The sequence below is a fragment of the Cetorhinus maximus genome, chromosome 4 (genome assembly GCF_964194155.1).
Source record: "Cetorhinus maximus chromosome 4, sCetMax3.hap1.1, whole genome shotgun sequence".
Classification (NCBI taxonomy): domain Eukaryota; kingdom Metazoa; phylum Chordata; class Chondrichthyes; order Lamniformes; family Cetorhinidae; genus Cetorhinus; species Cetorhinus maximus.
The window spans coordinates 41,322,615-41,348,982 of NC_135882.1; the positions used below are offsets into that span (position 1 = coordinate 41,322,615).

General features: G+C 41.5%; 1 protein-coding gene across 2 annotated transcripts in view; it reads left to right on the forward strand.

Annotated features, from left to right (window-relative positions):
• Nucleotides 1-26,368, forward strand: part of LOC144679580 (TPR and ankyrin repeat-containing protein 1-like) — a 135,978-nt gene that overhangs the window by 37,735 nt on the left and 71,875 nt on the right. For both annotated transcript variants that reach the window (XM_078540099.1, XM_078540098.1), the window contains 8 exons: nt 3,558-3,672; nt 4,025-4,178; nt 6,385-6,485; nt 9,644-9,730; nt 17,824-17,956; nt 18,868-19,008; nt 21,983-22,150; nt 22,247-22,417. In XM_078540099.1, coding sequence (XP_078396225.1) covers nt 3,558-3,672; nt 4,025-4,178; nt 6,385-6,485; nt 9,644-9,730; nt 17,824-17,956; nt 18,868-19,008; nt 21,983-22,150; nt 22,247-22,417 — 1,070 coding nt within the window. The remainder of the gene's footprint in view (nt 1-3,557; nt 3,673-4,024; nt 4,179-6,384; nt 6,486-9,643; nt 9,731-17,823; nt 17,957-18,867; nt 19,009-21,982; nt 22,151-22,246; nt 22,418-26,368) is intronic.

Sequence of the window (26,368 nt, forward strand, 5' to 3'; positions counted from 1 at the left end):
CATTTCCCATATTCTCCTTCCACCAGCAGCCCTCCCACTGGCTCCTTACTGTCTTTAGATCTTTTCAATGAAAACTGCTGGCATGACATCAACCATCTCCATTTCTCTGCTTCCCTCGCTCACTCTAACCCTCTGAACTTGTTGCACTCAATTCCCTCACTTTCAAACCTAACATCGTTATGCCAGTAGGTTTGATGACAATGTTGTTGTATGACGAACCAACCTCTACTTAGCAGAGACCAGATGCTAGCTCTCCGACACTTCCTCCTGTCTTCCTCTGGGCTGTGGCTCCGCTATCAAACATCAAACTATTGTCTCCAGAACTGTCACTGATCTCATCTCCTCTGGAGAGCTTCCCTCCATGGCCTCCAAACTCAAAATCACCCAACCCCAAACAGGTTGATCCTACCTCCTTCACAAAATCCATGCAGGACTCCCCTGGTCAACCTATTGTTTCAGCCTGTTCCTGTTCCTGCTCCACTAAACTTTTTTCTCCCTATCTTAATTCTGTTTTTCCCCCACTTGTTCCAGTCTCTCCCTACCTGCATCTGTGACTTTTCTGATGATCTCCGTCACTTTAACAGTTTCCAATTTCCTGTCCCTAAACATTTCCTCTTCGCTATGGACACCCAATCTCTTTAAATCTCCATCTCCCACCAGAACAGCCTGAGGGCCCTCTGATCTCTGCCCAGCCAGTCTTCATCCACCTGGCTGAAATTGTTCTCACGTTGAACAACTTCTTCCAAATAATCATAAGAACAGAAGAAATAGGAGCAGGAATAGACCATTTGGCCCCTTGAACCTGCTCCACCAACCAGGAGAAAACTATAAAGGTGATGTGCGGGGCAAGCTTTTTACGCAGAGGGTAGTGAGTGTCTGGAATTCACTGCCAGAGGAGAAGAAATAGGAGCAGGAATAGACCATTTGGCCCCTTGAACCTGCTCCACCAACCAGGAGAAAACTATAAAGGAGATGTGCGGGGCAAGTTTTTTACGCAGAGGATAGTGAATGTCTGGAATTCGCTGCCAGAGGAAGTGGTGGAAGCAGGTACGATAGTGGTGTTTAAGAGGCAGCTTGACAACTACATGAATAGGATGGGGATAGAGGGATTCGGACCCCAGAAGTGCAAAATGTTTTAGTTGACGGGCAATATGATCGGTGCAGGCTTGGAGGGCCGAAGGGCCTGTTCCTGTGCTGTACTTTTCTTTGTTCTTTGTTCATTAAGATCATGACTGATATGATGTGGCCTTCACCCCAATTTATTGCCTGTCCCCCATAACCCTTGACTCCATTGTAGATTAAAAATCTTTCTAACTCAGCCTTAAATGTATTCAATGATCTAGCCTCCACTGCTCTCTGGGGTAGAGACATCCAAACACTAATGACCCTCTGAGAAAAGAAATCCCTCCTTACCTCCATGTTAAATGGGAGACCCCTTATTTTGAAATTATATCCCTTTGTTCGAGATTCATCCTCACAGCATCTACCCGATCAAGTCCCTTAGAATCTTTTCCGTTTCAATCAGATCGTATCGCATTCTTCTTAACTCCAGTGAGAAAAAGCCCAATCAGCTCAACCTTACCTTACAAGCTCCTGCTGTGAGTACCTGCATGGATCCTACCTATGCTGCCATTTTGTGGGATATCTGGAACATTCTTTGTTCCAGTCCTACTCAGGCCCCTTCCCTCACCTCTTTGCCTAGTACATTGATGAATGTATCAGTGCCGTTTCCTGCTCTCTCCCTGAACTGGAAAACTTAATCAACTTTGCTTCTAATTTCCTCACCTTCACATGGTCCATCCTTGACTCTTTCCTTCTCTGTCTCCATTTCTGGGGATAGGCTATCAACCAATATTCACTATGAGCCCACTGACAACCATAGCTATCTCAACCACATTTCCTCACATTCTATAAGAACTCTATTCTCCCAGTTTCTCTGACCCAATCATATCTGTCCTTAAGATGCAGCATTCCATACCCGAATTTCTAACATTGCTTCCTTTTTACTCAACCACAGATTCTCCTCAGTGGTTGTCCCATTTCCGGCACTTCTGCTTTTGCCCGTCCTCCCAGAACCATGTTTCCCTTGTCCCCTCCTTCCATCCCACCAGCCTTTGTATTCAATGGATCGTTCTCTGTCATTTCCACCCCTCCAGCTTGATGACATCACTAAAAATATCTTTCATTACCCTCCCTTTTCAGCACTCTGATGGGACCATTCCCTCCATGGCACTCTGGTCCACTCCTCTGCTACCCCAAATAACCCCTCCCCTTCCTACGGCAACTAGCCATGCAAGTGCAGGAGTCCTTTTAACTGCTCCCTCCTCCCTGTCCAAGGCCCAAACACTCCTTCCAGGTCAAACAGTGATTTACTTGTAGTTCTTTAAATTTAATCTATTGTATTCACTGCTCACAATTCTGTCTGCTGTACATTGGAGAGACCAAATGCAGACTGGGTGACCACTTTGTGGAACACCTCCTTACAGTCTGCAAGCAAGACCCGAACTTGCTGTCATTTTACCTATCATTTTAATTCTCCACCTTGCTCTTGTGCTGACCTCCCTGTCCTCGACCTACCACAGTGTTCCAATGAAGCTCAATGTAAGCTCGAGGATCAGCACCTAATCTTTGATTAGGAACTTCACAGCCTTCCAGACTCAACATTGAGTTCAACAATTTCAGATCACAAACTCTGCCCCCATTTTGTTTTCTTTTCTTTGCTGATTTTGGTTTTACTCACTTATTTTTTCTCTTTTTTGCACTTTGGATGGCAGCTGTTCATCATTATGCCATCCACACCACCTCTACCCACATTTTTTTTTGTTTACTTGTCCTATTATTCCCCTCTTTAGCCTTGCACCACTGTACCGTCATTTAACCTCCCCTGCCTTCCACTCAATCAAAGGTCTTCCATTTTGTTCTTTTCTCCAACCTCCCCTCTTTCAGTTTCTTAAAACCTATTGCATCTCTTTTTCTTCCAGTTCTGACGAAAGATCATCAACCTGAAACATTAATTCTGTTTCACTCTCCACAAATGCTGCCTGACATGTTGAGCATTTTCTGTTTTTGTTTCACTAAGATCCTGTCTGGTGAGAGCAAATACAAAGGAAGATGTGGAATGATTGTGGCTAAGCTCATTGGAATGGAGGAGATTTAAGGGGTAACTTGATCGAGGCATTTCAAATTGCAAACGGAATAGTACTGTGTATTCGGGAACAGATTGCTTCCAGTGGCTAAGAGGTCTAGTATGAAGTGACACATGTGAGACTTAGGACAGAATGCCAGAGAGACAGTTTTTATACAGTGTTGTGAGGCTGTGGAATGCTGTATTAGAGTTGGTGATTAAAGTGAAAACTGTGTTAATATTTATGAAGTGGTGAGTTAGCTGGCTGAAGCGAAGGGGAATAAAGTGATATGCCATTAGGATTACTGCTGTTGTGAAGGATAAACATCGATACGGGCTGGCTGAGTGTAATGACGTCTTTCTGTATTGCAATTCCTACATAATTGAAAATCTAAGATAGGATACAAACTTAACAAAGAACTTCTATTTATAGGGAATTGGCTGTGCTATATTGCAACAGATCGAATGCCTTTTATAACCTGGGAATGTGGGAACATGCTTATGACTCTGCACGCTATGCTACTGCTATGGACCGTACTTTTATCAAGGTAAATGTGTATATCTCACTCTATCCCTTTGCATTGATTGTGTTGAGTTGGTGCATGTATTGAAATATGAGGTGCACGGGGAAGTCTGTGTGATGCACAATGCTGTTAATGTAGGTTTCATGGTTCTCTGTGTTTCCTAACAACAATTGTTTATTACTGTTAATGTATAAAAACGCTTTAGAGATTTTTTACAGAGGCATAATCAGACAAAAGCAGCTAAAAGCTCTGCCGTGTTGAAGTCATTTGCAAAATAATAGTTAAATTGAGCCTACCTTCTCAATGGACCGGATTTGGCTTCTATTTTTTATGTTGCTGTAACCTCACAAACCTTATTTCTTATTTTCCAACGTAGGGCTACTACTGGGCTGGCAATGCCTTGCTGAAGCTGAACAATGACTTTGGAGCATATCAGTTTTTCTGCGAAGGGCTACATATTCTGGATATGGACCGAGAACAATCTCAAAATCAAATTGCAGATTTCATAGTGGGAATTCTGATAGTTTATGGTGTGTTGAATCTTGCCAATGTTCTCCAAAGTCTCTATTTAATGGATTTAAATATCTGGTTGCTGAATGGCAAACTTTGAATCAATATCAGATATGAATTGAATATAATATAAGAATAGAATATAATGCAAAGTGATCATATTAGAACTCTTTAAATCACTGGCTAGGCCTCAGCTAGGGTATTGTAGACAATTTTGGGCATTACACTTGAGGAAACATGTAAAGGCCTTAGAAAAGCTACAGAGGAGGTTTATCAGGATTTTATCAAGGAAGTGGGACTTCAATTATGAGGAGAGGGTGGAAAATATAGGACTGTTCTCCTTGGAACAGAGAAAGTTAAGAGGTGATCTTCAGTGGTTTTCAAGATTTTGAGAAGTTTTGATGGAGAAGATGGAGTGAAATTATTTCCTCCAGCAAGTGGGTAAATAACTAGAAGCCAATGATTCAGTTATTGGCAAAATTTATAGAAGGGAAATGAGAGGAGGTGTTGGAGTGAGAGATAGAAGATGGGGTTGGAGGAGGAGATGGAAGAACAGATTGGGGTGGGAGAGGGAAGCAGAGTTGGAGATGGGGAGGGAAGGGGATGGGAGGAGAGTTGGGAGGAGGTGGTTAGTGGGGAGGAGAAAAGATGTTTTGGAGAGGAGAAAGGAAGGGGAGAGAAGGAGGGTGGTAGGAGAGAAGGGGGGTAGTAGGAGAGAGGGGGAGAAGGGGTAGTGGGAGGGAGAGAAGGGGTAGTAGGAGAGAGGGAGAGAGGGGGTAGTAGGAGAGAGGGAGAGAAGGGGGTAGTAGGAGAGGGGGAAGATTGGAGAGAAGGGGACAGAGGGGGGAAATTGGAGAGAAGGGGGACAGAGGAGGGAGATTGGAGAGAAGGGGGACAGAGGGGGGAGATTGGAGAGAAGGGGGACAGAGGGGGGAGATTGGAGAGAAGGGGGACAGAGGGGGGAGATTGGAGAGAAGGGGGACAGAGGGGGGAGATTGGAGAGAAGGGGGACAGAGGGGGGAGATTGGAGAGAAGGGGGACAGAGGGGGGAGATTGGAGAGAAGGGGGACAGAGGGGGGAGATTGGAGAGAAGGGGGACAGAGGGGGGAGATTGGAGAGAAGGGGGACAGAGGGGGGAGATTGGAGAGAAGGGGGACAGAGGGGGGAGATTGGAGAGAAGGGGGACAGAGGGGGGAGATTGGAGAGAAGGGGACAGAGGGGTAGATTGGAGAGAAGGGGACAGAGGGGGGAGATTGGAGATAGATGAGAAGAGAGCTGGTGGGAAGAAGAGGGTGAGAACTTAGGGGTTATAGTGGAGGAGTGAAGAGAGGCGATTGAAGGTGAGGGGAGAGATGAGAGGGGGAGCTTTTGGCTCCAGGTTAAAAAGGTTACTTTTGTACCAAACATGGAGAACATTCATTGACGTAAAAAAATAAAGGAAAAGAATCTGATTGATTTGACTGATCTTGGTCTTGTGTCCTGAAAAAAAGTTGGAATAGAGACAATGTTTGCAGCTGCTGAGCAATTGTGACGGTACCGCACAAGCTGCTCACAAGCTAAGCTGTACCTTTAGGATATTGCGCAAAATAATGTAAAAGTATCGAGCGTTAAAATAAACAGGCCGCGTACAACGGAAGAAATTTAGAGGGATTGTTGATTAGAGGAATTTGCTTTTAGCTCTTACGTTTTTGCTGCTTGCTGTCCTCTGATCAGAGAGGGGTCTGGCATAGAGCCTGAAGCCCCTTAAAATGGGAACCTGACCAGCAAACAAACAGCAAGACGAGTCAGGAGGGGTTGCAAACCACTATTGTAGCCCTTTGTTTGGTCTATTGTAGTCACAGGCACTCTGTCCCAGGGCAAAGAAAAGTGGTCAGAGACCGGATTTTGTGTGCCTGACCGCCTGTATCCATGGGGAATCAGGATTGTCAAGCATAATTTCATCCCAAGTATGCCCACAACTCCATCAAATCGACTGGTTGAGTTGCATTATGCAGCTTTGTTGAAGTGAATCACCATTAGCTATTCTCTTGTTTATTGTGATTTCTGAGTTTTCTTTTCAACTTTATGGTACAGTAACTAGCTAATGTGACACCAGCAATTATCACCAGGAAGCACCACTAAATACAAATAAAATCATTTATACCTGCGTGTCAACATACATTAATGATAAGCTTAGGATTTGTGATTTTTAGATCATTGTTATAACTGCGAACCTTGCTTTTACAGGGACTAACAGCAGCTGTCTTGAGGTCTTAAAATGGAAATGCTACAGCTCCTCAATTTGGCAAATAGCTATTGAAAAAGCTGCAAAAAAAAACTTATGGGAGGTAAGCAGTCATTCAGTGATGATGATTAAAATTGGAAATTAGCTGAAGCAAATATTTGAATTAGAACACTTAGTGTACCATAGAAAGTAGAATCGTAGCATTTTAACACACTGAAAGAGGCTATTCAGCCCTCACATCTGTGCAGTTGCTTTGCAGGAACTATCCAATTAGCCTCATTCCTGTTAACATAAGGTTTTCAATGAGGTTCTTGAACATTGAAGTCAGGTGTCATAAGTTTATTAATTCAGTATAGCAATAGTACTTGAGCAAGCACTTAAATGGTCATAGCTAGCAACTGCACCTGATTGTTTGGTTGGGGATGCAAACATGTTAGGATCATGAACTCATTACCTTAAGCTTTTAAGAATCCAAATACTCCTTACAAACTGCCAGCTTTTATAAATTTCTCACATTCTCAGTACATGACAATCCACATGTTTCTGTATTTCATAATTATGCCACGGTTAGAACCCAAGAATTTAATTGACATGCCTTATCAATAATTTTAATTTTCCTTATTTGTCAAGCTCTCTTTCTGTTGCGCTAACAAGGTTAGACGTCTTATCACTCTTGTTCCATACAACTGATGTTCTACCAAGCGAAACCTTTAAAAACAGAAAATGTTTGAAATACTCAGCAGGTCTGGCAGTATTGTGGAGAGAGAAACAGTTAACGTTTCAGATGGATGATCTTTCATCAGAGGTAGCAATTATAAAGCATGTTGTATGGTCAGGTCTTTCCCTTCGCAGAATTATTTTCCTACATTGTTAAGAAATGATTAAAGTTTTCTAAGAATTGGTATGCAATGACAGGACTTTTTTTTTCATCCTGAAACTGACCTGCAGGGTCATGCTTGGTCCAAGAGCCCAGTGGTCACCATTCCAGTCTGTTTCTGTCCTTGTTTGACAAGCAAAGGCTAATGTTTAACATTAATGCAATATAAAATGATATCAACAGTAGTGTAAAGTTGGTAGACCAACCTGATAATCAGTTCCTTACACTGCCATTTTCTTATACCCCTTTAAGTTTATTTTCCTTTTTCAAATACTTGTCTACTTCCCTTTATTTTCCAACCTGTTTCTACCACTGTTTCTGGTAAGACATTCTATATCCTGACACACCTCTGCATAAAAAAAAAATGTCCCTTAATTCTTTTGATGATGGGATTAAGTTTGTAGTCTCTAGTCACCAACACACCAACCAGTGAAAATAGCTTTTTCCAATTTTGGCTTATTAAAACCTTTCATTGTTTTGAACACATTGATCAGATCTCCTTTTAACTTTCTCTGTTTTAATGAACAGAAATCCAAAGTCTCCTCTCACTCTGCTATTATCTTAGTGCCTCTCTTCTGGATCTTCTTCATAGCATTGTCATCTTTCCCAAAGTAGGGTGACCTAAACGAGATACCATACTCTAACTACAGTCTAAAGATTGGATTATGAGGACTGGTTGCATAAACTTGCCTTCTGTATCCTTAAGTGTTCTAATTGAGGTGTTTAAAATGCTAAAGGGCTTTGATAGGGTGGAGACAAAGAAGTTATTTCCTCTGGTCGAGGAACCAAAGCAAGGGAGCACAATCTTGAATTTAGAGCTAGACCATTTTGGACTGAAATTAGGAACCTTTTTTTGTACAAAAGGTAGGGAAAATTTGGAACTCTGTAATTGAAAAGGCTATGGATACTGGAACACTTGAATATTTTAAGACTACTATCGATGTGCCGTATATACTCGAGTAATGGTTGATCTCGTGAGAAGTCGACCCCAGCCTTTGTACCGCCTACTTGTCACTGAAGTCAAACTTGCCCTGGTGCAACCCTACTCATTGATGGAATCATGGAATAGCACGCTGCTGAAGGTGTTCAGCTCCTCGTGTCTGCATGTGATAAAAAATACATTTTGGCTCCTTTTATGCTACTTTTGGGGTGGGGTTGGCAGGACCAGTCTGCGACCTGGCAAGTCTCTGTTAACAAGACGATGAGAGAGGGTGGATATCAACCCCTCAAAACTATTACTCGTGTAAAAGTGGATCCCCTACTTTTTGTTAAAAAAGTTAGTCTCAGAAACTCAAATTTTACATGAGTATATACCGTGCTTTGTTAGTTAAAGGGTAATAAGGAATATAGATAAAAGACTCTGAGTTAAAAATCAGTTAAGATCGGAATGAATGGTGCAGCATGCTTGAGAAGCTGAATAGTTCCTACATTCCCAACCAATATATGTATGTGTAGCATTACCTCTTTATGTTTGTACTCTGCCCTTTTTATAAGACTTAGGACCTCACATGTTTTTAATACAGATTCATCATCTTGTCTTCCAACTTCTAAAGACTTGGGTGTCTGGACTGCTAAGGCTCTCTGCTTGTTTAACATCTAACCATTTAGTGTATATGTCTTCTTGCACTTCCTTCCAAAATATACCACTTTATGAAATATGTCCTGTAGTAAAGTTTGTGATGGGACCACTTGTTTCTTGGTGAGAAGCCTTAACAATGAAGCACAACAAATTGGCAATGATGGGCAGTCTTCGCCGCACCCATCTTCTCTCCTGCCTATCTTTCTTCAGTGGATTAAAAATAATGGGGAATGTCTGCATCTGTAGAAAATTGACCCTATTCCATCGAGAACAAAAATTACAATACTTAGAGGACTTCAAATCACGCAAGTGTTTTTTTCCCCCACTATTTGATGGATTGGTAACAAGGTGGCATAGACTCAGGATTAACACTGAGAGATAAAGAGGGAAATTGGAAGAAATGTTTTAGAGCGTTATTAGACCATGAGGATAGATTTTCACCTTGCCATCTGGGCAGAGAACTACTGTTGCTGATCATCCGTCCATTATAAAAACCACACTTATCTTTTCTTGGTGAAATCCGGCACCAGAAAAATTCCAGGTTTGATCCCGGTTAGTTCAGCTCCATCTCTGCAGTGATTGACATGTTGCAATTGTTATCCAAGGCTGAGGAGGTGAATCTTTATTGGAGACTGCACCACTCCCCTCCCACCACAATGGATGAAAACAAAAGAAAATCACTTCTGAAAGGTGTAAAAAAATCTTATTTCCATGGTAATGCTAAGCAATGCAGCAATTAATTTATACAGCAGATAGGGAACTGATAAGTGCACTGACTTCGTTTTTAATACCCTTTCCTTCCCAGGCTCTTCACTTTGTCCTCTGTGAATGGAAACCCATCCCTGAAATCCACTACAATGCTGCACAAATCTCGCTTAAGGAACTATTTGCGGTAGGCATTTCAACATGGAATTCATCACTGGGAATGTATTATACTTGTTGATTTCCTGTGGCTTTACTTGCATAAGTAAGAGGATTTTTTTTTTCACAACCAAGTGAACCTGATGTCGCATTAGAAAGAAAAATCTGCATTTACATAGTGCCTTTCATGACCACAGGACGTCCCAAAGCACTTGGCGGCCAATAAAGTATTTTTGAAGTGTAGTCAGCATTGTAATACTCCAAGAAACCCAGCAGCCAATTTGCACATAGCAAGCTCCCACAAATAGTAATGTAATAATGACCAAGGAGCCTGTTTTTGTGGTGTTGAATAAGGGATAATATTGGCTAGGACACTGGGGATAATTACCCTTCTCTTTGAAATAGTGCCCTGGGATTTTTTTTTTATGTCCACCTGCAAGGACAGACAGAGTCTTGGTTTAATATATATTTGGTGAGATAGTGTGGTTTCTGGGAAAGGTTATTTGTTCTAAGGAGTTTGGAATAGTGTAGGAGTAAGTGGGTTGGAGAAGTAAAGAGTTGAACTGAGTGAGTGTTTAGGAAAATTATAATAATATGAGATTGGGTGAATTAGTCTGCCAAAAATTTGTGTTGATGACTGGAGAAAAAGGAGATCACGATGAATAGGAGTTCTAAATAAGACTCTGCTTAATGTACCTAGTTTACAGAGCTCCTCAAAATCAACAACAAACGTGTAATCTGTATAGTGTCACTACCCTCACGCTTGCAGTCACTTTGCCACGCTCTAAGTCTCATGCACTTGTTTATTCATTCCCATATAACTTCCTTCAAACGGAAATAAAGTAAAATTACCTGAATATATAAATAAAATTACCTGAATATATACATAAAAAGAGAGTGGCTAAAGTGAGCATGGGACCCTTGGAGGATGCGACTGGATAATTGATAACGGGGAACAGGGAAATGGCAGATATCTTAAACCAATATTTTGCATCGGTCTTCACGATGGAGGTCACTATAAACATCCCAAAGATATCAGATAAGTAAGGAGCTAATGGAAGGAAAGATCTTGTAACAGTCTCTGTCATGAGGGACAAAGTATTTGACAAACTAATGGCACTAAAGGCAAACAAGTCACCAGGACCTGATGACCTGCATCCAAGAGTTTTAAAGGAAGTGGCTGCAGAGACAGTGGAGGCAATGGCCAAAATATTCCAGAACTTACTGGATTCCGAGAGGGCCCCGGCAGATTGGAAAATCGCTAATGTGACGCCCCTGTTCAAGAAGGGAGGGAGACAAAAAGCAGGAAACTATAGGCCAGTTAGCCTAACATCTGTCATAGGGAAAATGCTGGAGTCCATTATTAAGGAAGAAATAGCAGGACATTTAGAAAATCTTAATACAATCAAACAGAGTCGTCATGGTTTTGTGAAAGAGAAATCATGTTTGACAAATTTGATAGAGTTCTTTGAGGACATAACAAGCAGGGTTGATAAAGGGGAACCAGTAGATGTAGTGTATTTGGATTTCCAGAAGGCATTTGATAAGGTGCCACATAAAAGGTTATTGCACATATAGGAGCTCACGGTATTGGGGGTAATGTATTAGAATAGATTGAGGATTGGTTAACACACAGAAGTTGGGATTAATGGGTCTTTTTCAGGTCGGAAAGACGTAACTAGTGGAGTGCCACAAGGATCAGTCCTAGGGCCTCAATTATTTACTGTCTATATTAATGACTTTGGGGAAGGGACAGAGTGTAATGTATTCAAATTTGCTGATGAAACAACTTTAGGTGGGAAGGCATGATGAGGACATAAGGAATCTGCAAGGGGATATAGAAAGGTTGAGTGAATGGGCAAAAACTTGGCAGATGGAGTTTAATGTAGGAAAGTGTGAGGTCATGCACTTTGGTAGGAAAAATCAAAAGGCAGACTATTATCAAAATGAAGAGAGACTCCAAAAAAGTGCAGCACCGAGGGATCTGAGTGTTCTTGTGCATGAAACACAAGAAGTTAGCATGCAAGTGCAGCAAGTAATTAAGAAGACAAATGGAATTTTGGCCTGTATTGCTAGAGGGTTGGAGTTTAAAAATAGGGAAGTCTTGTTTCAACTGTACAAGGTATTGGTGAGGCTGCACTTGGAGTACTGTGTACAGTTTTGGTCCCGTATTTATGAAAAGATATACTGGCATTTGAGGCAGTTCAAAAGAGATTCACTAGGCTGATTCCTGGGTTGAAGGTGTTGACTTATCAAGAACAGCTAAACAGGTTAGGCCTTTACTCATTAGAGTTTAGAAGAATGAGGAGTGATCTTATTGAAACGTACAAGATTCTGAGGGGGTTTGACAGGGTAGATGTTGAGAAGATGTTTCCACTAGTGGGGGGAATCTTGAACTAGAGAACATATTTACAGAGTAAGGGGACACTCATTTAAAACTGAGATGCGAAAGAATTTCTTCTCTGAGGGTAGGGAATGTCTGGAATTCTCTACCCCAGAGAGTTGTGGAGGCTAGATCACTGAAAGTATTTAAAGAGGGGGTAGATAGATTTTTGAAATATCGGGGAGTTGAGGGCTATGAGGAGCTGGCACGAAAGAGGAGTTGAGGCCTGGGGCAGATCAGCCATGATCTTATTGAATGGCGGGGCAGGCTTGAGGGGCCGAATGGCCTACTCCTCTTATTTCTTATGTTCTTATGAATAAAGCTTTTGAAACTTGCCATTTTATTTTTTTCTCCAGCTGAACAGAAACTGTTAGAAATTAAGTAGTAATATTCCATCTCTACAGCTAACTGGTGCTAAGGCATTTTTTAAAATTCTTTCATGGGGTGTGGGCATCACTGGCTGGGCCAGCATTTGTTGCCTATCCCTAATTGCCCTTGAACTGAGTGGCTTGCTAGGCCATTTCAGAGGGCATTTAAGATGGTTTCAGTGTCATCATTAGACTTTTCCTTCCAGATTTTTTACTGAATTCCAATTTCACCATCTGCCGTGGTGGGATTCAAACCCAGGTGCCCAGAGCTTTAGCCCCCGTCTTGTGTGATAAGTCAGGGACACTTCCAGTGTCCATGATGACCACGTGTACAGGAAGTGTCCCCAGCTGCAGCTACTTGAAAACTTGAAATCTGCATTTCGGATCTGGAGCAGTGGCTGGAGTCACTGTGAAGCATCCGCAGGGCTGAGACCTTCATTGATAGCACGTACAGTGAGGCGATCACACCGCAGGTAAAGAGTGCACAGGCAGAAAGGGAATGGGTGACTGCCAGACAGAGTAAAAGCACGAGGCATATAGTGCGTGAGTCCCCTGGGTCCATCTCTCTAACAGATTTTTTGTTTTGGATACTGCTAGGGGAGATGGTTTCTCTGGGGAGTGCAGCAAGAGCCAAGTCCGTGGCACCACAAGTGGCTCAGCTGTACAGAGTGGGAGAAAAAAAAGTGTGGGAGAGCAATAGTGATAGGGCACTGTATCATAAGGGGAACAGATAGATATTTCTGCGGCCTGAAACGTAACACCAGGATGGTATGTTGCCTCCCTGGTGCCAGGGTCAAGAATGTCACTGAGCAGCTGCAGGACATTCTAAAGGGGGAGGGTAAACAGCCAGAGGTAGTTGTCCATATCATTATCAGCGACAGAGGTGTAAAAAGAGGGATGAGGTCCTGAAAGCAGAATATAGAGAGCTAGGAAATAAATTAAGAAGCAGGACCTCAAAGGTAGTAATCTCAGGATTACTCCCAGTGCCACGTGCAAGCGAGATCAGAAATAGGAGAATAGACCAGATGAATGCGTGGCTGGAGAGAAGGATTTAGATTCCTGAGGCATGGGACTGATGCTGGGGAAGATAGGACATGTACAAGCTGGACGGCTCGGCCGGCAGGACAGGAACCATTATCCTCGCAGGATATTCGCTAATACTGTAGGGAAGGGTTTAAACTAGAGTGGCAGGAGGATGGGAACCTGAGTGGGGAGATACAAGAGAACGAAACAAAGATAGGAATGAAAGACAGAAAAATTAAAAACAAAATTGGAAGGCAGAGGACATGGGCTAGCAGCAAATAGGATCATAGTACAAAAAAAGACAAGTCTAAAGGCACTTCATCTGAAAGCATGGGGCATTCATAATAGGTAGACGAATTAACAGCGCAAATAGATGTAAATGCGTATGATGTGATTGCAATTACAGAGACATGGCTGCAGGGTGACCTAGCCTGGGAACTGAATATCCAAGGGTATTCAATAGTTAGGAGGAACATGCATAAAGGAAAAGGAGATGGCATGCCATTGTTAGTTAAGGATGAAATCAGTCCGATAGTGAGAGAGGATATTGGCTCAGAAAATCTAGGTGTAGAATCAGTCTGGGTGGAGCTAAGAAGCAACAAGATCAGAAAACATTAGTGTGAGTTGCCTATAGGCCCAAGTAGGAGACATTATTAAACAGGAAATTAGAGATGCATGTAACAAGGGTGCGACAGTAATCATGGGTGACTTTAGTCTACATATAAACTGGGCAAACCAAATTAGCAATAATACTGTGGCGGATGAATTCCTGGAGTGAAGATGGTTTTTTTAGACCAGTAAGTTGAGGAATCAACTAGCGAACAGGCTATTCTAGATTTGGTATTGTGCAATGAGAAGGGGTTAATTAATAGTCTTGTTGTGCGGGGTCCTTTAGGGAACAGTGACCATAACATGATAAAATTCTTCATTGGGTTGGAAAGTGAAGCAGCCTGATCCGAAACTGGGGTCCTAAATCTAAGCAAAGGAAACTGCGAAGGTATGAGGCATGAGTTAGTTAAGATAGATAGGGGAACTTCATTAAAAGGCATGACGGTGGATAGGCAATGGCTAATATTTAAGGAATGAATGTATGCATTGCAACAGTTATGTATTCCTTTCTGGCGCAAAAACATAACAGGAAAAGTGACTCAACCATGGCTTACAAAAGAAATTAAGGATAGTATTAGATCCAAAGAAGTCATATAAAGTTATTAGAAAAAGTAGCAAGACTGAGGATCAGGAGCAGTTTAGAATTCAGCAAAGCACGACAAAGAGATTGATTAAGAGGGGAAAAATAGAGTATTAGAGCAAACTTGCAAGGAACATAAAGGAGGACTGTAAAAGCTCTAAGTATGTAAGAAGAAAAAGATTGATGAAGACTAATGTAGGTCCCTTACAGTTGGAAATAGAGAACAAGGAAATGGCAGAGCAATTAAACAACTACTTTAGCACTGTCTTTACGGAGGAAGACACAAGTAACTTCCTAGAAATACTAGGGAATCAAGGGTCTAGTGAGAAGGGGGAATTTAAGAAAATTTGTATGACTAAAAAAAATAGTGCTAAAGAAATTAATGGGATTGGAAGCTGATAAACCCCCAGGGCCTGATAATCTACACCCCAGGGTACCAAAGGTGGTGGGCATGGAAATAGTGGATGTGTTGGTTGTCATTTTCCAAATTCTGTAGATTCTGGAACAGTCCCAGCAGATTGGAGGGTGGCACATGTAACCCCATTATTTAAAAGAGGAGGGAGGGAAAAAACAGGTAATTACAGACCGGTTAGCCTAATATCCTTAGTAGGGAAAATGCTAGAGTCTATTATAAAGGATGTGATAACAGGACACTTAGAAAATATCAAAGTGATTAGACAAAGTCAACATGGAATTATGAAAGGGAAATCATGTTTGACAAACCTGCTGGAGTTTTTTGAGGACGTAATTAACAGAATAGTTAAGGGAGAACCAGTGGATGAGGTTGTATTTCGATTTTCAGAAAGCTTTTGGTAAAGTCCTACATGAGAGGTTAGTGTGCAAAATTAAAGCACATGGGATTGGGGGTAATATATAGGCATGGATTGAGAATTGGTTAGCAGACAGAGAAACAAGAGTAGGATTGAATGGGTCTTTTTCGGAATGACAGGTGCAGACTAGTGGTGTACTGCATGGATCAGTGCTTGCGCCCCAGCTATTCACAATATGTATCAATGATTTGGATGAGGGAACCAAATGTAATATTTTCAAGTTTGCTGATGCCATGAAACTTAGTGGGAACGTGAGTGGTGAGGAGGATGTTAAAAGGCTTTAAGGTGATTTAGACAAGTTGAGTGGGTGGGCAAATACATGACAGATGCAGTATAATGCGGATAAGTATGAAACTATCCACTTTGGTAGGAAAAACAGAATGGCAGAGTACTATTTAAATGGTGATAGATTGGGAAATGTTGATGTACAAAGGGACCTGGGTGTCCTCGTACACCGATCACTGAAAGCAAGCATACAAGTGCAGCAAGCAGTTAAGAAGACAAATGGTATGTTGGCCTTCATTGCAAGAGGACTTGAGTGCAGGAGCAAGGATGTTTTGCTCCAGCTATACAGAGCCTTGGTGAGACCTCACCTGGAGTATTGTGTGCAGTTTTGGCCTCCTTACCTAAGAAAGGATATAATTGCCATAGAGGGAGTGCAGCGATGGTTCACCTGGGATGGCAGACTTGTCATATGAGGAGAGATCGAGCCGATTAGGCCTGAATTCACCGGAGTTTAGAAGAATGAGAGGAGATCTCATTGAAACATATAAAATTCTCACAGGGCTGGACAGACTGGATGCAGGGATGATGTTTTCTCTGACTGAGGATCTAGAACAATGGGTCACAATCTCAGGATATGGGGTAGGGCATTTAGGACTGAGATGAGGAGAAACTTCTTCACTGAGAGGGTGGTGAACCTATGGAATTCTCTACCACAGAAGGCTGTGGAGACCAAGTCACTGAATATATTTAAAAAGGAAATAGATTTCTGGACTATAAAGGCGTCAAGCGGTATGGGCAGTGCGCAGGATTATGGTGTTGAGATAGAGGATCAGCCATGATCATATTGAATGGCGGAACAGGCTCGAAGAGTTGAGTGACCTACTCCTTCTATTTTCTATGTTTCTACCTTGGGTATCTGGAGTACTAGCCTAGTGATAATACCACTACGCCACTGTCTCATCCTGGAAAGCAAAGTACAATGCACATGCTTAGACTGTATGATTCAATTGGGATTAACAGTCTTGCAGCTCTGGGGGGAAAAAAATCAAGTTCATGCATAAGCTTTTAAGAAAGGAGCTGAGGCCTTCAAATAAAATCTTTAATGAAGGCATTAAAAGACATAAGACAATTCAATGGGTAATTTAATCTTTATTATAGGGCAGAATTTTCTCTTTGGCCCACCCTGCACACCGTAAGATGACGCGCAGTGACATCAGGCGTGCATCCCAATGTCACCGCGCATCATTCCGATCTTTCGTTCGGCGGGCACGCACCAGAGTCAGCTGCGCGCCTGCCGAACTGTCAAAGACTTGTTAAGGCCATTAATAAACCACTTAACCAATTTGACAGGGTCGCCAGTCCAACCTTAAGGTTGGCGGGCAGGCGAAGAGCCCAGGCGGCCTTCACATTTTTCATGAAACCTCATCCACGGGTGGGATGAGGTTTCACGAAGGGTTTATTAAATTAATAAATATTTTTAAAACATGTCCCAGCTCATGTGACGCTGTCACATGAGAGGACATGTGTAAATGATTTTTAACTGTCTTTATTTTGAAGTATCAAACTGAACTTAATCTCCCTGAGGCAGCACTTTTCAAAACGGGAACAATTTTTGGCAGTTTGGCTCAGAATTGGCAGTTCCGACCAAAGTGGGGGTTCTATATGTTTATATTTACATGCGCATGACATTTCATATTGGTCCGTGAGCTGCCACTGAGAGTCCACATCTTACGAGGTATTATGTGTGGCAAGCCTTTTGCACGGCTCTTTGCAATCCTTGGTTCATATTTGTCTCACAACTCGTGATCTGACGTTTATTGTGTTCTAAATCAATTGTGCTTTGCTATTTCCCTGTACATCTGACAAACTGCTAAGGAAAATTTAACTTTTGTACCTAGAATTTTCACCTCCTACCTCCTCCCTCTTTCCTCACCCCAGTCAACTTATTTAGGGTTTCAAAAGCCCTTGGCAAATAATTCTAACAAACCTTGTTTCTGATTCTTTCAATCTGTTTTAATTGGAAGTATTTTCACTATTTTCACAAAGTCTAAAAATTGCTTTAAGATTTATATTCAAAGCTTCTTTTTCCTCTTTTTTTCCCCGAAGTATGGGCATAGACCTACCCATTGCAAAGGATGGATAACGCTGCTGTTGCGTACCTTAGTGTCTCATGGTGTAAACCTTGAAAGCATTGGACCATTCCCACTTCATTCCATCCTCAAACTTGCTATAAGGACCAGTAAGTAACCTTGCTTTCAAAAAACTTATTGCGTTTCAGTTATCCATTGCAGGTGTTGGCCTTGGCTCAATAGTAGCACTCCTGCTTTTGAGTCAGAAGTTTGTGGGTTCAAGCCTTGTTGTAGAGAAATACATAGATAAACTTGGCTGATACTCTGGGCTGAATTTTCACCACCGAGGCAGAAATTTCCTGACTTGGCATGTCTATGACATTCAACCTTTGCCCTGGGAGATGGGGATGGCATAGAGGTGGGCCTGCCAACCCAGGAAACAGATTGTAGGTGGCTGTGGGGGGTTGGGGTGGAATGGGGGCAAGTGCTGAGGCAGGCTGGTCAGAAGCCTGCCTCAGTTCTCTGGGACTTTGTCTTAGTTGTATTAATAACAGGCTCTGTAGCCCTTATCCACTCACTCACTCACTCCCCATGACCCTCCATGCCCATTGACCCAATATGCACCATGTACGGAAACAAGCTGTATAATAACAAAGCAAGTGTTTTAAACTGATGTAAACACAACTGATGTAAAAAAAACACCCGTTTAGAAATCTTTGCAAAAAACTGCGGTTCTTACAACCCTTTAAAAGTGTCAATCAGGCAGGCCCATTATAGTATCAGTAGACGAAGCTTTAACCTCTTCACACCTCTTAAGGTTGTCCATTCAGACATTGACAGAAGAAATCACAGAAAAAATAACTTCTTATAACCACATAAATATGTCAGTCAAGCAAAGTAGACATCCACTCAGTTGTCAAAACAGAACCCCTGATGAGCTGCTGCATTTGAGAGTCTTGAAGCTTAGCCAAGCATTCATTATGAGGTATCTGGGAATTGTTTCAGTCGAAACAGATGGCCAGACATCTGGGTTCTCCACCTGTGATATGTTGTATTCACTAATCTATCCTTTACATTTTAGATGACAGAAAACTTTTTAAGTGGATTTTTGTACAAAAGCCATATCTACAGGGCATGATTAACCAACAGGATGAAAATGGCCACTCCCTTCTACATGTGGTGGCTTCCTGGCAGATAGGGTTGGATGGATATAGTCGGAGATGTAAGTTAACAGTTGGTGTTGCAGTATCAACACATATTTTACCCTTCTAAACTTTCTCTCAGTTATCTTTGATAATTTTAAAAATCAGTCTGTCAGCTGTGTTCAGGTATATATGGTGAGGGCTATATTTAAAGTTATGTGACAGCTGTTTCTATGGTGTATACAGTATTTGTTGTTCAAAAGCTGGTGACATACTAGGCTAAGAATACTGACACGTGCTAACTGCAGGTGAATAATGTTGACTGAGCTGCTCTTTTTCCCTAGTACCTCCAAGAAATTCAGCCAGTGATTTAAATTTAACATGCCTAATGGCATTTTCCCTTTCTTTCTACAAGTTAGCTAAAATGTGGACTATTTTTTAAATTGTAAGAATATTCTTTTTGCAAATAGCTAAATGCAAATGTGTAAATAATTGACTGGGGAAAACAGAAACAAACAAAGAAATGTCTGTGTCATTGAGCAAATGCATATGGCTAGCAGGAGCGTTCAATTATACAAGAATTTTAATATAAGTACAGAATATGCGTCAGCGAGTGAGATGAAGACTACTTCTGTTTTTCACCTTCCAAATTTCTGTCCTCCACTGAAGCCGATTACTCCTGCTGGGATACTGTTTTACAGGCACCTTATGTGCCACTACTTGGGAAACGTTTTCATAGGCACCAGCTTCAGAGAGCATTATGAGCATGTCACACATTGTGCTTCTGGAGTGGTGTGTCGATTAGACTGGGTAGAGTACAAGATTCCCTTCCCTGACCAGTTTTTTTAATGACGATTTGGAATGGCCGCATTTTGTTCCTATTTCTTCTGAGTACACTTTAATTACATTCTGTATTACAAAATAAATGAATTTCCATGAGTGATTCCCAGTGGCAGAAAGTAGATACTGCACCAGTTTCACTTACAGCTTACAACAAAATGCTAGATTCTCTCCGTCTCACTGAAATCAAATTACCACTCTAACCAACAGATCCACTGTACTGTGACTTCATATTCCAAAAGAATCTACCCAAGTAAAACTGCAACACAACAATGAAGCTAATTGTAAAATCCTGTTGCATTCACAATCAGTCTAGAAAGATCCTCTGAAAATACACTGGGACCCCTGCTATAATGTAAATTTCCATTTAAGTGCAAAACTCCGATTGTCATGACCCTACAGAACCAATCTTTTAAAAGCAGCAATTGTTATGTGAAAGTAGCTTTGGTTTCACTCAACAAATGTTCTTTTTTTCCCATAAAAGTAGAAGTTTATATGCTTTGAGTCCCAAGACACAGTTTCCCCCACGTGGTGGGCTATCAGGCACTTGTAGCTGGCTTTTATTGTGTGTCATAGTCTTGACCATCCCACCAGCACTTTGTATTCAGCTATTTATTCAATTCCCTCTTCAAAGTTATGATTGAATCTGCTTCCACTCTTTCAGGCAGCGCATTCCAGATCACCATAACTGCATAAAAATAATTCCCCTATTTCATCTTTGCTTCTTTTACTAATTAATTTAAATCTGTGTCTTCTGGTTACCAACTTTCTGCCAGTGGTAATAGTTTCTCCTTATTTGCTCTGTCAAACCCTGTTATTATTTTTAAAGGAACTATTAAATCTTCCCTAAACTTCTCTGTTCTAAGAAGAATAATCTTCGCCCCTCCAGTCTTTTCACGTAACTGAAGTCCTTCATCCTTGGTAACTTATTAGTAAATTCAAGTGAAAGTCTTTAACCTGATGTTAAAGGTGAGCTTATTTTTATTCAAATTGGCCTTATGCAATATGTGTGTGGGCACTTCGGTATTATTTAAACCATCTTCTCTGAAGAGCAACATCAAGAGTTTAATCCATAGCCTGACAGGGGAAAAATACACATTCAGTTCTATTTTATGAATAAATTAATTGGCCTTGTTCATCAGAATTTTATGACTTTAAGACCATTAAACAGAAAATATCTTTCTAAGGGATTCTATGTAGGGAACTGTCAATTAGAGTCAGGAAAAGATCAACAGGCTGGATGTTTAATCTCTTGAAAAAAGAAGGCTGAGAGATAACCTAATAGGGATCTTTTAAAATTATGAAAGGTCTTGATAAGAGTGGATACAGACAGAATGTTTCCTCTTGTGGGAAAGAGCGTAATTAGAGGCCATTAATATAAGATAGTCACTGAGAAATCCAGTAGGTAATTCAGAAGCAATTCTTTACTCAGAGTGGTAAGAATGTGGAACTCGTAACCACAAGGAGTGGTTGAAGTGAACAGTATAGATGCATTTAAAGGGAAGCTAGATAAGCGTAGGAGGGAGAAGGGAATAGGGGCTTACAATGATAGATTTAAATGAGGAAAGATGGGAGGAAGCTCGAATGAAGCATAAACACCGGCATCCACTGGTTTGACCCAATTGCTATATATCCTGTGTAATCCTATATAATGCCTATATAATGCCCTTTGATCTCTGGTACCTGGGTTCAGATCAAACCAACACTGATGGATTAAAATCTCCTGCTGGCTGTTAGTGCTATATGAGTTGAGTTTGGGCACTCTCCTAATGAGCATGGGCCTACAGCACAAAACTTCCCCTAAGTTGGTACTTGTTGGCAGTATCAGTCATGGAGATCACAGGATGGATAGTATAAAAAAATGGAAAAATTGTCTTGGGCTGCTCCTTTGAGCTTGGTACTGAAGTAAGTTGTTAGGGCAAAAGAGAGGGAGCTTTTACCTGCTGTGCATTGCCTCAACTGGCCTCATAGGGCATTTGAAATAGAATAGTCCTGTTCTTTAGCACTAACCTTAATGCGTATCAAAAATTCAAGGAATTGAGTGAAATTAATTTTGGCAGCTATAATTGCAAAGGATTAAATGAGTTCCAGTTGATAATGGTACATTCCTTTTTCCTGCTAGATGCAGTTGAAGAATTTGCTTATTTTCCAGAATCCAAAGGCAATATTTCAGAAATGCTAAGTTTTTCCAATCCCTTGCTGTTTTTATTGTAGTTCAGACTGAAGATGTGCATCTCCTTCTGCAGTTTGGAGCTGATCCCAGTATTCCCGATAGAAGGAACAAGTTTCCAACTGACTACCTAAAGAAAAATAAAAACTTTAAAGCAGCCGATTTTATCAGTAGACGTTGCTCAGCAACAGCGGCAGACCCAGTGTTCCAAGGTACAGACCTGCTGAATAGCTGACATCCTCTTTCATACAAAATGAGTTGAAAGTGCAGCAGTTACTTATTTTTTAAAAATTTGATCATTTATGTAGAAGCAGCAAACCAGATGGAGGAAAATGAATCTGCTTGTGCGGCTGTCACATTTGAAGAGGCTGTTGAGCAGTTTATGCAGTTTTGCAACTTGGGAAGAGAGGAGTCTTGTAAGGATTTGTTGGCCCAAACTGAAGTCCAGGTATTTCTACAACAACTGTCCACCCACACAGGTAGGTCATACTTTATAAATGTAAACCAAGCATCAGAACAAATAAAATAAACTGATTTACAATTCTTTTTCTAATATCTAGATTTTGTGACTGTTGGGGAACCAGGGTCTATACCAGCTAAGGCAGTCAATCAAATTCTCTTGCTCTGTGTTCTGTTCACACGAGCTCATTTTCTCTTGTATATTTCGTTACATGTCAGTTGCTGAAGTCAGGATTATTGACTGACTCTTTTATTTGGAAGGGATTTTGATTTTAAGGGGCTTTAAAGGTTAATTCATAACGATATAACCCCCTTGTGGGAATTGTGAAATTCTGGACCTGTCAGGACAAATAGGGGATTGGTATGTTAAGAAGGTAGGAAGCCTCCATATTTGGTATGAGATGGTGTTTTGATTGTGTGCAGCATGAGCTGTCTGCTAATAATCCACCTCTTGGGGTGGCTGAAATTTTAAAATAATACTGATGTAGAATACTGCTGTAAGCCATTTTTTTCCTAGCAAGAATTTTTTTTTGTAGCTGAGATGTGAGCATTGCTGGCAAGGTCAGCATTTATTGCCATCTCTAATTATCCTTGAAGGTGGTGGTGGGCTGCATTCTTGAACCACTGCAGCCCATCTGGTGAAGGTAAACCACAGTGCTGTGAGGGAGGGAGATCCAAGATTTTTGACCCAGCAACAGTGAAGGAATGACGATATAGTTCCAAAAGGATGGTGTGTGACTTGGTGTTCCCATGCATTTGCTGCCCTTGTCCTTCTAGGCGGTAGGAGCTCGTGGATTTGGAATGTGCTGCTGGAGCCTTGGTGAGCTGCTGCAGTGTATCTTGTAGATGGTGTACACGGCTGCCACTTTGCATCAGTGGTGGAGGGAGTGAATGTTTAGGGCTAAGTCATTCCGCATGTTTTTTTCTAAACCATCCATACAATTCAGCAAACTAACCATTTATTACTGTACCTTTCCATAGAATAGTAAGAGAAGATCCAGTAGTGCAGAAGGTAAGATTTATTAGTGTGATATTTAGATCAGGAGAGGGCTGAGAAGGAACTTGTCTGGGGTCTATATAGACTGACCTAGTTGAATGAAATGTAGCTAAAGCAAGAATGGGTGGGATCTTGACTGCTTGGTGTTTTAACTGTAGAATGGCGATATTGTGCTGGTGAGATGAATTAATTAATTACTTTTTATGCTGATTACTGAGTGTTAGATGAATATAAGAAATAGGGCAAGTTGGCCATTAGACATTCGGTAAGATCATCACTAGCCTTCAACCTCAACTCTACTTTCCTGCCCAATTCCCATATTCCTTGCTTCACTTAGTTCAAATATTTATTGATCTCAACCTTAATATACTCAGTGATTGATATCCACAGCCCTCAGGATAGAGTTCCAAAGATCCTCACAACCATCTGAGTGAAAAAAATTGCTCATCTCAGCTGACCCCTTATCCTGAGACTATGCCCCTAGTTCTAGACTCTCCAGTCAGGGGAAGCATCATCTCAGCATCTACCCTGCCAAGCACTCTTAGAAATTTTGTATGTTTCAATTAGATCACCTCTCATTCTTCTAAATCCCAGAGAATATGGGTACATTCTACTCTATCACTCCTTATAGGACAGCCCTCTCATCCCAGGAATTAATCCAGTGAACCTTCATTGCATCCCTTCTAAGGTGATTATATCTTCCCTTGGGCATGGAGACCAAAACTGTACCCATTACTCCAGATGTGGTCTCAACAATTGCAGCAAGATTTCCTTACTCTTGTACTCTGACACCCCCCCTTAATAATAAAGACCATTATACTATTTGCCTTCTAATTGCTTGCTGTACCTGCGTGCTACCTTTGTGTTTTGTGTGCAAGGACACCCAAATCCCTTTGAACACCAACGTTTAACGATTTCTCACCATTTAAAAATATTCTGTTTTTATTCTTGCTACCAAAGTGAATAACCTTGCACTTTCCCACGTAGATACCATCTGCCACCTTCTTGTCCACTCATATAAGTTATCTATATCAGTTACAGACTTTGTGAGGGGAGCGAGGCCAGGGTGGGATTTGAAAACAAGTTTGAATATTTTAAATTCACGATGTTGCTTGACTAGGAGCCAATGTAGGTCAGTGAGCACAAGGGATGATAGGGTAATGGGAACAAAAGCAAAATACTACAGATGCTGAAAACCTGAAATAAAAACAGATAATGCTTGAACTGCTCAACAGGGCCTGGCAGCATCTGTAGAAAAAGAAACAAATTTAATGACTTTGAATGTTAACTCTTTCTCTCTCCACAGATTTTGCCAGTCTGCTGAGTATTTCCAGCATTTTCTGTTTTTATTTCTGATAGAGAAACAGAATTTGCTGCGAGTTAAGACACAGGTAGCAGAACTTTGGGTGATCTCAAGTTTACAGAGGATAAAATGTGGGAAACCAGCCGGGGTGCATTGAAGCAGTCAGGTCTAGAGATAACAAAGGTATGAATGAGGGTTTCGGCAGCAGATTAGCTGCGACAGTGGTGAAGTTGGGTGACGTTATGGGGGTAGAAATCTGTGGTCTTAGGGAAAGCACAACGATGAGGTCAGAAGCTGATCTCGCGGTCAAATGTGATACCAAGGTTGCAAATAAATTTGCTTAACCTCAGACAGTTGCCAGGGAGAGGGATGAAGTCAGGAGCTAGGGAATGGAATTTGGAGTGCGGACCGGAAACAATGGCTTCAGTCTTCCCAATATTTAATTGTAGTAAATTTCTGCTCATCCAGTACTGAATGTCAGATAATCAGTGTGATAGTTTAGTAAAAGTGGAGGAGTTGAAAGAGGTCGTGTTGAGGTAGAGCTGAGTGTCTTCAGAGTACATGTGAAAACTAATGCTGTAACTTCAGATGATGTCAATGAGGGCAGTGTGTAGGAGAGTGCTGAGGATAGATCATGTAAGTGCCCTCTTAACTCTTCGTTATAATGGTTCCAGCATTTTTCTGATGGAGCCTAAGTAAGACCAGTTAGCTCAGATGGCAGAGCGTGGTGATCAATAAAGCTGACAGTGCAGGTTCAGTCCCTGTATCGGCTGAAGTAGTTCTTGGGGCCTTTTCTGCTTGCCTCATTGTAATATCATAGCATCATTTAGCCATCATTAGCAGTCCTTAGACAACTGTGGGTGCTACATGAAGAGGGAGATATCAGCCTAACTGATCTGTAGTTTTGCAGAGAAATGTGAATTGATTCATTTTGGTATGAAGAACATGGAGCGGGAATATAAAATAAAGGGCACAATTTTAAAGGAGGTGCAGGAGCTGAGGAACCTGGGTGTACATGTGCATAAATCATTGAAGATGGTAGGACAGGCTGGGAGTGCGGATAATAAAGTTTATAGTATCCTAAACTTTATTATTCAGGACATAGAGTACAAGAGTAAGGAGGTTATGTTGAACTTTTAGAAGACCCTAGTTTGGCCTCACTTGGAGTATTGCGTTCAGTTCTGGGTGTTGCATTTCAAGAAGGATGTGAAGACGTTGAAGAGAGTGCGAAAAGATTCACGAGAATGGTTCCAGGGATGAGGATCTTCAGTTATGAAGATGGATCGAAGAAATTATGAATGTTTTCCTGGGAGAAGAGAAGGCTAAGGCGAGATTTGATAGAAGTGTTCAAAACCATGAGGGACCTGGACAGAGTAGACAGGGAGAAACTGTTCCCACTCGTGAAAGGATCAAGAATGAGAGGGCACCGATTTAAAGTAATTGGTAAAGAAGTAACGGCGATATGAGAAAAAACATTTCACGCAGCAAGTGGTTAGGTCTGGAATTGTGGTGGAGGCAGGTTCAATTGGACGATACAAAAAGGAATTAGACTGTTGTCTGAAAAGAAAGAGTGTGCATTGTTACGGGGACAAGGCAGGAGGATGGCACTAAGTGAATTGCTCATTCGGAGAGCTGGTGCTGTAACAATGGACCAAATGTCCTGCACTGTAA